Here is a 12,735-nt window from a genome sequence, read left to right as displayed (position 1 = left end):
ATTTGGGGGACAGAGCCCAGAGAGAGCTGGGGGGGGCAAGGCAAGAGAGGAGTCGGTAGAAGACGGAAAGACCACCAACCTGCCTGTGGTGAGTGAGTGAAAGGCCCTCAGAGTTATCTTCATCGCGGGAGATTCCAATGATTCTGAACACTTTGGTTTCAACAGCGTGAAGACGAGCTAGGTGTGAGGCAGGAGCACCAGCCCAGAGGGGAGAGCAGTATTCCATTGAGCTGCAGATGAAAGCCTTGTATGTGGTGAGGAGCTCAGGTGTGCCAAGGAAGGACTTCGCACGACGGAGGATGCCCAGTCGGCGACTGGCTTTGGAGGCCAGATTTGAAATGTGGTTTTCCCAGGAAAGATCATGGCAGATAGTGAGACCCAAAAGCTTGAGTGACAGAACGTCTTGGAGAGGATTATTCAGAAAGTGGATGGGAGGGTTGTCCAGTCGGTCTTTTCGGAGAGACATCGTAAGAGTGTGAGATTTGTCAGGATTGAAAGACATGTTCCACTTGTTTGCCCAGTCTGTGATTTTGTCCAGGTCTGCAGAGAGTGAGGAGGCTGCAGACTGCCGATCTGAGGGATGAGGAATGGAGCGACAGAGAGTAGAGTCATCAGCAAAGAGATAGAGAGGATTTTCAAGAGAGTCAGGGAGCTCATTGATGAAGACCAGAAAAAGCACAGGGCCCAGAACACTGCCTTGGGGAACTCCAGCCTGAACAGGAAGAGGAGATGAGAGAAAACCATTCAGGGCCACACGTTGACTACGACTAGAGAGGAAGTCCGCCAGCGATGCGTGTAGATTTCCATGGATACCAAAGGAGGAGAGTTTGGTGAGCAGAGCAGGTTGCCAGACCGTATCGAAGGCACGTGATATGTCAAGGGAGGCAGCTCTAATTTCCTGTTTGGCATTGAGGACCTCCATCCATCGTTGAGAAAGCAGAAGCAGCATGTCCAGCATAGAGTGACCAGGTCTGAAACCAAATTTATGATCAGAGATCAAGCCATTGCAGAAGAGGAAAGATTTCATATCTGAAGCAATGATGGATTCCATGACTTTGCTGATAATTGGGAGAAGGCTGATTGGTCTGTAGTTGCTAGGATCTGTTTTTGCACCTTTTTTGTGCAAAGCGGTGATGTTGGCTGATTTCCAAGCAGATGGCAGATGACCTTGAGCAAAAGAGAGGGTGAAGAGAATAGAGAGAGGGAGTGAAAGAGCAGAAGAACAGGATTTTAGGACCCGTGGGCTGATGCCGTCAGGTCCAGTTGCAGAATCAGAGTCGAGGGTTGACAGAAACTTTTCCACCTTGTCAGGAGGAAAGGACACTGAGTCCAGGAGCAGCTGGGTACAGAGAGGGATGGGTTTGGGACACAAGATTTAGAGGCAAACACAGAGTTGAGGCATTCAGCTTTTTCACGTGCGGAGTCAGCCGTGTAGCCGTTTGAGGTGAGGGAGGGGATGGAGGGGGAACAAACACCAGAAACAGATTTGACCAGATGCCACCAGGATTTGGAAGAGGGAGACAGATAAGAGAGTTCGGTCTTGAGAACGGAGAGATATTGTTTCCTGGCTCGCCTGAGGGTGGACACACACTTGTTTCGGGCTTTGTGAAAGGAAATGAGATTTCCTTCTGTTGGATTTGCTTTCCAGGAGACGAAAGCAAGTTGTTTCTGGGCAACAGCCTCACCACAAGATTCCGTGTACCATGGACGGGAGACCCTTTAAACCCAGAATGTACCAAAGACGTTTTAGACCCTTAAGATCTCAAAGGCCCTTAAGACTCTGACACCTTTAAGACACTTTATGACCCCAAATATCCAAAAGACTTCATAAACCTTTTAAGACCTCAGAGTTATTTTAAGACCTCAGGTCTTTTAATACCTTAGGGTATGACCCCTAAAACCCTCGAAAACCCTCAAGATCCCTCTACCCAATGGCATCGCCTCAACTCACCATCTTATATAAACCCAAACCAGCATCGACTCAACTCACCATTTTAAATAAACCCAAACCAGCATCGCCTCAACTCACCATTTTAAATAAACCGAAACCAGCATCGCCTCAACTCACCATTTTATATAAACCCAAACCAGCATCGCCTCAACTCACCATTTTATATAAACCGAAACCAGCATCGCCTCAACTCACCATTTTATATAACCCAAAACCAGCATCGCCTCAACTCACCATTTTAAATAAACCCAAACCAGCATCGCCTCAACTCACCATCTATCTATAATTCCACTAATCTCTGTGTGTATGTTTGTTTGTACGTTTGTTTGTTTGTTTGTATGTCTGTGACCGCTGTTTCTCGACAACTACCGGTCCGATATACTTGAAACTTGCCAGGTATATTGCTGGGGACCCGAGGATGTGCCTTTTCAAGGTTTCATATTAATCGGACAATTACTTACCGAGCTATGTCCAAAAAACGATTCAACCAATCAGAGAGCAGCGAGCTATCGCATGTGCCGAACGTGGCGGACACACTCTGCCTCGGATGGCACATTTGAGAGCGTATTCATTTATTTCACGTTTGCAAACTATGTTGCCGTTAAACTATGTTTTAAAACTAATAAAAACTAATTTGCGATTCATCGTAACTGCGATATACGACCTTCCGGACAGTGAGGACTGCACTTCCGGCATCCAATCACAGAACGCGTTATTGCGTAGGCGTGGCCGATGTGAGAGCGAGCTGATGCTGAGCCCAGCGCGTGCGCCATTACGGTACGTAATTCGATTTCTTCCGGAGAAAATAATAATTTCTCGATTTCTTATGCGCATTATTTCTCCCAATTCAGTCAGAGCGAAGGGCGGAAGCGAAGAGCGTTGTTTTTTTTGTTTACGGGCGTACGGGCGGGGTAGAGCGTACGGGTAGCGTTTTTTTTTTTTTTTGGCACATTTGAGAGCGTATTCATTTATTTCACGTTGGCAAACTATGTTGCCGCTATGTTGGCGTTAAACTATGTTTTACAACTAATTAAAACTAATTTGCGATTCTTTCGCTTTCCTGCGCATTTGTGCACGCTATGGCGATTTCTTTACCAAACTCCGCTAGCCGTTAGCTTTGGACCAAACCATTTCATGTAAATAGAGGGGGGGGGATTGTCACCGTACTCGCAAGCCGTTAGCTTTGGACCAAACCATTGCATGTAAATAGAGGGGGGGGGGGGATATACTTTTAGATATATATATAGTACGGGCATGCCCTAGTTTTAAATAAACGCCTCAACAAACCAGCATCGCCTCAACTTGAGTTGTAGAAGCTTCCGACCTGGAGGCTTGGTTTCTCTCCGGGCATCCAAAGTGGTTATTTTTTCATTCGTGTGTTTGTCAAATTTCAACTCGTTACTTTATCGTCCATGCTTTATTGTTTGTTTATAGTTAGTTTTGGTTTGAATTTCCTGTAACTCGTAATTAATTAATCCTGTTCTGCGCCTCGTGTGCGGCCTTGTACCCCTGTCGGTGTTTGTTAACTTAAGTCCCCTACATCGTGTTTTGCTTGGCTCTCAGTTTTTCCCTTCTACAACGAACGTAATACTCTCTGTCTAACGTTTTAAATCCCCACCCCACCCCACCCCCCCACCCCAAAAAACAAAAAAAAATAAAAAAATAATAATAACATTTATTTTTCCTTTCTCCACGTGTGCCGTTGTCTCATCCTGTACTTTCTGTCCAGGTGTATCGCGGTGCTTTTCGCCCCGCCCCCATTATCTCCTTGCCATCCACCTTTTGCCCTGTTCACGTGACTCGTGGTGGTCCCTCTCGGCCCTCCCCCCGTTGGTATTTTGTGCATATAAGATTGTTCACGGTTCTGTTTAAATATTATTTTAAATATGTTTAACCTTTCCCCTTCAGTGGTTTATTCAGTGGTATATTACAACACGCTGTTTTCTTCCTATTTAAAAGGCTTTTCTCAATTTCCTCTCCAACTCATTCCACGTCAAAAAAAAGAAATTCAATATCTTATACGTCTCCCTCACTACATGGTCTAAATTCACATTAATTCCATCCCTCCTCCATCGTTCTGAATCGGATTGCTAACTTGAAAATCACAACAAACCCAATTTGTTATCAATGTTCGTCTTTCATTAATCATCCACTTTCTAAACTCCCCTCTTGCCCCTCCCCTCCAAATCCCCCCCCTTGCACCTACACTCCTAAACTCCCCCCTTTCCCCTCCACTCTTAAACTCCCCCCTTGCCCCTCCACTCCTGAACTCCCCCCCTGCCCTTCCCCTCCTAAAGTCCCCCCTTGCCCCTCCCCTCCAAATCCCTCCCTTGCCCCTCCACTCCTGAACTCCCCCCTTGCCCTTCCCTTCATAAACTCCTCCCTTACCCCTCCCCTTCAAATCCCCCCCCTTGCCCCTACACTCCTAAACTCCCCCCTTGCCCCTCCACTACTAGACTCCCCCCTTGCCCCTCCCCTCCTAAACTCCCCCCTTGCCCCTCCCCTCCTAAACTCCCACCTCACTCCTCCCCTTCAAAACTCCCCCCCAACTCCTCCCATTCAAATCTCCCCCCATACCATTCCTCTCAAATTCTCCATCCTCCCCCCTCCTCAAAGTTGCCTCCTCCCCACCTCGTCTCCCTTCTATCTCATGCCTCCACCCCCCCCAACCTTCTACTGTCCCATGCCCCCCCTCAAACAACCCCTCAATCTGCCTCATCCCTTCACCACCAAACCTTTCATCCTCCTCATCCTTCCCTTTCTTGGAACTCTTCTGTAATCTCTGACACACTATCAACTGCTCTCCCTACCTCCCCCTCTCATCCTTCATCTTACCCTACTCCTCCCCTCCCCTGTCCTGTACCCGATGCTCCCCCTCTCTCTTCTTTAACGGTATGGACCTCAAACATCCGGGGCCTTCGCTCAAACCTGACTGATCTCTCCATACAGGTTGCTTCTGACAATCCAGACTTGATCTGCTTAACAGAGACTTTCCTCCTTCAAGATGTCTCTGATTCCTCAATATCTCTTCCTGGTTACTCCCTCTTCCGGTATGATAGACCTGAGCCTCGTCCTGGTGGTGGGGTGGCTATCTTTATCAAAAACTCTCTTCCTCACTCTCCTTGCACTGCCCTCTCTCCTCCTCACCCCCAGGTGTACCTCTGGCTACGGCTTCCTCTCCGCTCCCACCTTTTGTTCATATGTGTTCTGTACCGTCCCCCAAACAGTGATGACTCAATTTACATTTCACTCTCTGACAACATGGACCAACTTCTATCCACTCATCCCAACTCTCTCTTCCTCATATGTGGTGACTTCAGCTGTCATCATGCCACCTGGTTGGGTGTGGGTTCCTCTCTCACCAGTCATGGCACCTCAGCAAAGGACTTCTGTGACTCACTGGGATTGACACAATCTGTCAATTTCCCGACCCGGATCTCAGCCAATGGAGTTTCTTCTCTTCTAGACTTGGTTATGACAAACTTCCCTGCTAATGTCTGCTGCTCTTCTTCTGCTCCAATCGGTTCTTCTGATCATGTGCTTGTCAAAGTGGACATCTCTCTGGCCATTCTCAGAGAGCCTCCTCAGCGTCGAATAGTCTGGCATTTCACTCAGGCCGACTGGGACGGGCTTCAAGCAGCCATCAATCGTCTGGATTGGTCTCCCATCTCCACTGCCTCTGACATCAATTCTTCCTGGGAATTCTTCCAAAGCAAAATGATCTCTCTCATGCACAGATTTATCCCATCTCGTCTTCAGTTGTCTTACCCTTCCTCCCGTCCATGGTACACCGAATCTTGTGGTGAGGCAGTTGCCCTGAAACAACTTGCCTTTGCCTCTTGGAAGGCTAATCCAACTGAAGGAAATCTCAGTTCCTTCCACCAAGCTCGGAACAAGTGTGTGTCTACCCTCAGGAGTGCCAGGAAGCACTATCTCTCCTCACTCAAGAACGAACTCTCAAACCTGTCTCCTTCCTCCAAATCCTGGTGGCGTCTGGTCAAATCCGTTTCTGGTGTTTGTTCCCCCTCCATCCCCTCCCTTACCTCAAATGGCCACACAGTTGACATCGCACGTGACAAAGCCGAATGCCTCAACTCTGTGTTTGCCTCAAAATCTTTAGTCCCAAACCCATCTCTCTCTGTTCCCACCTTTCCCAGTCGAACCCAACTGCTCCTGGAATCTGTGTCCTCTCCTGACAAGGTGGAGCAGTTTTTGTCTAACCTCGACTCTGATTCTGCAACTGGACCAGATGGCATCAGCCCACGGGTCCTAAAATCCTGCTCTGCCGCTCTATCTCACCCTCTCTCTGTTCTTTTCACCCTATCTTTTGCTCAAGGTCATCTGCCAGCATCCTGGAAATCAGCAAACATTACCGCTTTACACAAAAAAGGTGCAAAAACAGATCCTTTTAACTACAGACCAATCAGCCTGCTCCCAATTATCAGCAAAGTCATGGAATCCATCATTGCTTCGGATATGAAATCCTTCCTCTTCTCCAATGGCTTGATCTCTGATCATCAATTTGGATTCAGACCAGGTCACTCTACTCTGGACATGCTGCTTCTCCTGTCTCAACAATGGATGGAGGTCCTCAATGCCAAACAGGAAATCAGAGCTGTCTCCCTCGACATATCACGTGCCTTCGATACGGTCTGGCACCCAGCTCTGCTCACCAAACTCTACTCCTATGGTATCCATGGAAATCTCCATGCATGGCTTGCAGACTTCCTCTCTGGTCGTAGTCAACGTGTGGCCCTGAATGGATTTCTCTCATCTCCCCTTCCTGTTCAGGCTGGAGTTCCCCAAGGCAGTGTGCTGGGGCCTGTGCTTTTTCTGGTCTTTATCAATGATCTCTCCGACTCTCTGGAAAATCCTCTCTATCTCTTTGCTGATGACTCCACTCTCTGCCGCTCCATTCCTCTTCCCTCAGATCGGCAGTCTGCAGCCTCCTCACTCTCTGAAGACCTTGACAAAATCACAGACTGGTCAAACAAGTGGAACATGTCCTTCAGTCCTGACAAATCTCACACTCTTACTATGTCTCTCCGAAAAGATCGACTGGACAACCCTCCCATCTACTTTCTCAACAATCCTCTCCAAGAAGTTCTGTCGCTCAAGCTTTTGGGTCTCACTATCTGCCATGATGTTTCTTGGGAAAACCACATTTCCAAGCTGGCCTGCAAAGCCAGACGCCGACTGGGCATCCTCCGTCGTGCGAAGTCCTTCCTAGGCACACCTGAGCTCCTCACCACATACAAGGCTTTCATCCGCAGCTCAATGGAATACTGTTCTCCCCTATGGACTGGTGCTCCTGCCTCACACCTAGCTCGGCTTCACGCTGTTGAAACCAAAGCTTTCAGAATCATTGGAATCTCCCGCGATGAAGCTATCTCTGAGGGCCTTTCACTCACTCACTGCAGGCAGGTAGGTGGTCTTTCTGTCTTCTACCGACTCCTCTCCGGCCTTGCTCCCCCAGCTCTCTCTGTGCTCTGTCCCCCAAATATTCCTACAGGTCGCACAAGATCTGCCAGCAAGCCTCTGATGGTTAAACTGCCGAAATCTCGGCTCTCTGCTCACCTTCACTCCTTCATTCCTCTTTTCTCCCACCTCTGGAACAAACTCCCACACTCCCTTCAATCCCACTCCTCCCTCCAGGTCTTTAAAACAGCTGTTCACCACCATCTCTTATTTTCCCCCATCCAAAACCTTGATCTTTTCTACCCCCACTAATTCACCCCAGATCCCCCTTGTTTGTAATTCCAACTTCTTTCCTGGTAGTCCTGGCAGTGTCCATATGTTTTATGCCTCTCCCACCCCCTTTCCCATGCCTCCCCCCAAAGCCCTCTCCCTCCCACAGATCTCTCGATGTCTCCATGTCTCTCGGTTCCTGCTCTCAAATGTTGTGTTTGTGTCCTTCCCCCTCTCTCCCCATCTTGTCTACCGCTCCCGATGTTATTTGTTTTATGTGTCGGTTTGTCGGTTATGTGTCGGTTTGTCGGTTTGTCTTTCTGTGTGATAAATGTTCGCTCTTTCACGAGCCTCGATCTTGTATCCAAAAAAAACAAAAACAAACAAAAAAAAAAAAACCGAAACCAGCAACGCGTCAATTCACCATTTTATATAAACCCAAACCAGCATCGCCTCAACTCACCATTTTATATAAACCCAAACCAGCATCGCCTCAACTCACCATTTTATATAACCCAAAACCAGCATCGCCTCAACTCACCATTTTAAATAAACCCTCCTGCCCCCTACCTTGCCAGCTTTCTTGTCCCCTGTCCCAGCGGTTCTCCTGCCCGTTCTCAGTCCGTACCCCTTCCCCCCCCCCCACCGCCCCCAACCTCCCATCCAAGCAACATCGGGTTCCCCTGCTAATAATAGCCATAAATTGGTGGTTGCCTATCAAATGTGGCAATCAGGTCTTTTCATAGAAACAAACAAACATTTTATAGAAACAGCTCTAGAGCTGCATTATCTCTGAAAGTTTTACCAAAGTCGTTAAACCCATTCAAAGTTGTGGATAATGACCAATATTTTTCAAGGACGTTAAAGGAGTTTATGAATTATCTTGACAGAATAACACACATGAAGTACATTCACCTCTGAGCTGTCGAGTCTGGGTTTGATTCTCATTCTCACAACAAACTGTCGAGCTGGTGCTTCAAAGACAGGGCATTGCATGTTTGATACAACATACATCTGATTATGCTGTATTAAACCTGGGATATTTTTTTGTATACATAGTCGAGGCTCATGGAAGGAGCCAGTGCTAGTACACTGAACGGATCAGGTCACAACAGGACAAAAGTAAAAGCAGGGAGAGGTGGGGGAGGGAGGGGAGGGACACCAACAGCAGAGTTGAAGGCCATGATAGAGGGAGACTTGGACAAAGAATGGGTGTGGGGAAGAATGAGGGACAGGAGAGGATGAATAGCGTGGACAAGATTTATACAGAAGGGGAGACTGCAATAGAGAGGGAAGATGGATTGGGATGGGTTGAGGGGGAGAAAAATGGGGAGGGGGGCCAACGAGGTTACAAAATATCACAGTTTTGGATTGGGGACGATCTGAGATGGTGGAAACGTATGTTTGTATTATTTGACCAATCTTCATACAACCTCCTCCACAATGGTTGCAGAAAATCACTCACCACTGAAAGGGTTGAAATGATATCAATCAAAAATAGAATAACTTTGAAATCACACTTTCAAATTATGAATGAAGGCTGGTCCTATTTTTTGATAAAGATGAAGACATGAAAATGAAACAGTACACCCCAAGAATAACACATCTCAAATCACAAATCATGGAAAGATAGTCACGGTCGGATAACCCTGGTATTGCGTGCAGCTACCTGAGTTGGAAGCTGGACATGTGCGTAGAGCATCTTGTGATGCCGGTATGTCCAAAATGAAAGTAGGAGGGCAGCCGCGATGACCAACAGTGGAAGAATGCTATAGACGAGGGCCAGCATGGATGGGGAAGGCACGGATATGTCCGGACCTGTACCTGCAAAAGAGTATAGTTATACCATGACCTGCTCATGAAGACTTCATTAAAGGTTTAAATGTGCATGTGGAACACAAACATTATGAGCATGTGTACTTTTTATACCTTAATTATGAGGACACTATGTAGGGTTTCAACCTGGGATCCCAGGATCATCAGACGTATGCTCAGATGGGAACACCAAAAAATCCAACCCATGATCCAAATATATCCAGATTCGTACACAAGACTAACATTTTTGAGGAATACACAACCCATAGGAACACAGAGAGGCGTGAAAACATTTAGTTGCCAAAACATTGCCAAGATCATTGGTCAGTTGGGTCAACCTCTGGTCAGTCTCTGGGAATTCTTCCAAAGTAAACTGCTCTCTCTCTCATGCACAGATTTATCCCTTCTCGTCTTCAGTTGTCATACCCTTCCTCCCGTCCATGGTACAAAAAAGCTTGTAGTGAGGCAGATGCCATGAAGAAACTGGCCTTCACCTCATGGAAGACTAATCCAACTGAAGGTAATTTCAGTTCCTTTCACAAAGCTCAGAACAAGTGTGTGGCTGCCCTCAGGAGAGCCAGGAAACAATATATCTCTGCTCTCAAAACTGAACTCTCAAACCTGTCTCCCTCCTCCAAATCCTGGTGGCATCTGGTCAAATCTGTTTCTTGTGTTTGTTCCCCCTCCAATCCCTCCCTTACCTCAAATGGCTACACAGCTGACTTCGCAAGCGAAAACCCTGAATGCCTCAACTCTGTGTTTGCCTCAAAATCTTGTGTCCCAAACCCGTCTCTCTCTGTATCGAGTCGTACCCAGCTGCGCCTGGACTTTGCGTCCTTCTCTCCTGACAAGGTGGAGAAGTCTCTGTCAATCCTCGACTCTGATTCTGCAACTGGACCAGACGGCATCAGCCCACGGGTCCTAAAATCCTGCTCTGCTGCTCCATCTCACCCTCTCTCTGTTCTCTTCACCCACTCTTTTGCTCAAGGTCATCTGCCATCTGCTTGGAAATCAGCCAACATTACCGCTTTACACAAAAAATGTGCAAAAACAGATCCTTGCAACTACAGACCAATCAGCCTGCTCCCAATAAACAGCAAGGTCATGGAATCAATCATTGCTTCTGACATCAAATCCTTCCTCTTCTCCAATGTCTTGATCTCGGATCATCAATTTGGATTCAGACCAGGTCACTCTACTCTGGATATGCTGCTTCTGCTCTCTCAACAATGGATAAAAAAACAACAACAACAAAAAAAACAACAACAATGTTCTCTCAACAATGGATGGATGTCCTTAATGCCAGACAGGAAATCAGAGCTGTCTCCCTTGACATATCACGTGCCTTCGATACGGTCTGACACCCCGCCCTGCTCACCAAACTCTCCTCTTATGGTATCCATGGAAATCTCCACACATGGCTTGTGGACTTCTTCTCTGGTCGAAGTCAACGTGTGGCTCTGAATGATTTTCTCTCATCTCCCCTTCCTGTTCAGGCTGGAGTTCCCCAAGGCAGTGTTCTGGGCCCTGTGCTTTTTCTGGTCTTCATCAATGATCTCTCTGACTCTCTGAAAAATGCTCTCTATCTCTTTGCTGATGACTCTACTCTCTGCCCCTCCATACCTCATCCCTCAGCTCCGCAGTCTGCAGCCTCCTCACTCTCTGCAGACCTGGACAAAATCACAGACTGGTCAAACAAGTGGAACGTGTCTTTCAATCCTGACAAATCTCACACTCTCACGATGTCTCTCCGAAAAGACCAACTGGACAACCCTCCCATCCACTTTCTCAACAATCCTCTTCAAGAAGTTCTGTCACTCAAGCTTTTGGGTCTCACTACCTGCCATGATCTTTCCTGGGAAAACCACATTTCCAAGCTGGCCGTCAAAGCCAGTCGCCGACTGGGCATCCTCTGTCGTGCGAAGTCCTTCCTTGGCACACCTGAGGTCCTCACAACATACAAGGCTTTCATCCGCAGCTCAATGGAATACTGCTCTCCCCTCTGGGCCGGTGCTCCTGCCTCACACCTAGCTCGGCTTCACGCTGTTGAAACCAAAGCTTTCAGAATCATTGGAATCTCCCGCAATGAAGCTAACTCTGAGGGCCTTTCATTCACTCACCGCAGGCAGGTTGGTGGTCTTTCTGTCTTCTACCGACTCCTCTCCGGCCTTGCTCCCCCAGCTCTCTCTGGGCTCTGTCCCCCAAATATTCCTACAGGTTGCACAAGATCTGCCAGCAACCCTCTTATGGTTAAACTGCCAAAATCAAGACTCTCTATTCACCTTCACTCTTTCATTCCTCTTTTCTCTCACCTTTGGAACAAACTCCCTCACTCTCTTCAATCCAACTCCTCCCTCCAGATCTTTAAAACAGCTGTTCACCACCATCTCTTATCTTCCTCCATCCAATACCTTGATCTTATGTACCCCCGTTAATTCACCCCAGATTCACTTTTTTGAAATACCGACTTCTTTCCTGGAAGCCCTCGCAGTGTCCATGTGTTTTTTTCACCTCTCCCACTCCCCCCCCCCCTTCCCAAGCCTCCATCCCCCAAGCCCTCTCCCTTCCACAGATCTCCCGATGTCCCTGCTCTCCATCTTGTTCTCCCGCTCCCTTTATCATATGTTTAATGTTTAAGTGTCATTTTGTCTTTTTGTGATCAATGTTAGCTCTTCCACGAGCCTCAATCTTGTATACAAAAAAAACAACAACCCCCGTTGGAAGAGGTCAGTCTCTGGCACATGCTCCCCTTTGATCCCTTAATCCACCTCAAGCGACCTCATCTCAGACTCAAGTAGAGAAAAGGCAGAATGTCTCAACTGACGGTTTCCCTCCAAAGCTCGTGTATCCAATGTATCCCTTACTGTCCCCATATTATCCACACGCACTGCATTTTCAACACTGCAAAAGTCAAACCGAGACCCGAGAAAGCCAGACCCAAAACCGAGACCTGAGAAAGTTTTCAAACCCGAGAAAGTAGAGAAAGTCTGAGATGAGGTCCAGCCTTCATCGATGATGGGCCCAGATGCCATCATTGCCAATGTGCTAAAATCCTACTCTGCTATTTTTTATTTTTTTTATTTTTTATTTTTTTTGTATACAAGATCGAGGCTCGTGAAAGAGCGAACATTAATCACACAGAAAGACAAACAGACACATAAAACAAATAACATCGGGAGCGGTAGACAAGATGGGGAGAGAGGGGGAAGGACACAAACACAACATTTGAGAGCAGTGACCGAGAGACATGGAGACATGGAGAGATCTGTGGGAGGGAGAGG

At 47.4% G+C, this 12,735-nt stretch overlaps 1 protein-coding gene across 2 annotated transcripts in view; it reads right to left on the bottom strand.

Annotated features, from left to right (window-relative positions):
* The window catches only part of LOC137430764 (activin receptor type-2B), a 221,800-nt gene that overhangs the window by 61,928 nt on the left and 147,137 nt on the right, over positions 1-12,735 (bottom strand). For both annotated transcript variants that reach the window (XM_078781911.1, XM_078781912.1), the window contains exon 4: positions 9,309-9,463. In XM_078781911.1, coding sequence (XP_078638037.1) covers positions 9,309-9,463 — 155 coding nt within the window. The remainder of the gene's footprint in view (positions 1-9,308; positions 9,464-12,735) is intronic.

This window comes from Myxine glutinosa, chromosome 7 (genome assembly GCF_964187855.1).
Source record: "Myxine glutinosa chromosome 7, kmMyxGlut1.1, whole genome shotgun sequence".
NCBI classification, from domain to species: Eukaryota; Metazoa; Chordata; class Myxini; order Myxiniformes; family Myxinidae; genus Myxine; species Myxine glutinosa.
This window is presented reverse-complemented; position numbering and strand designations above follow the sequence as displayed.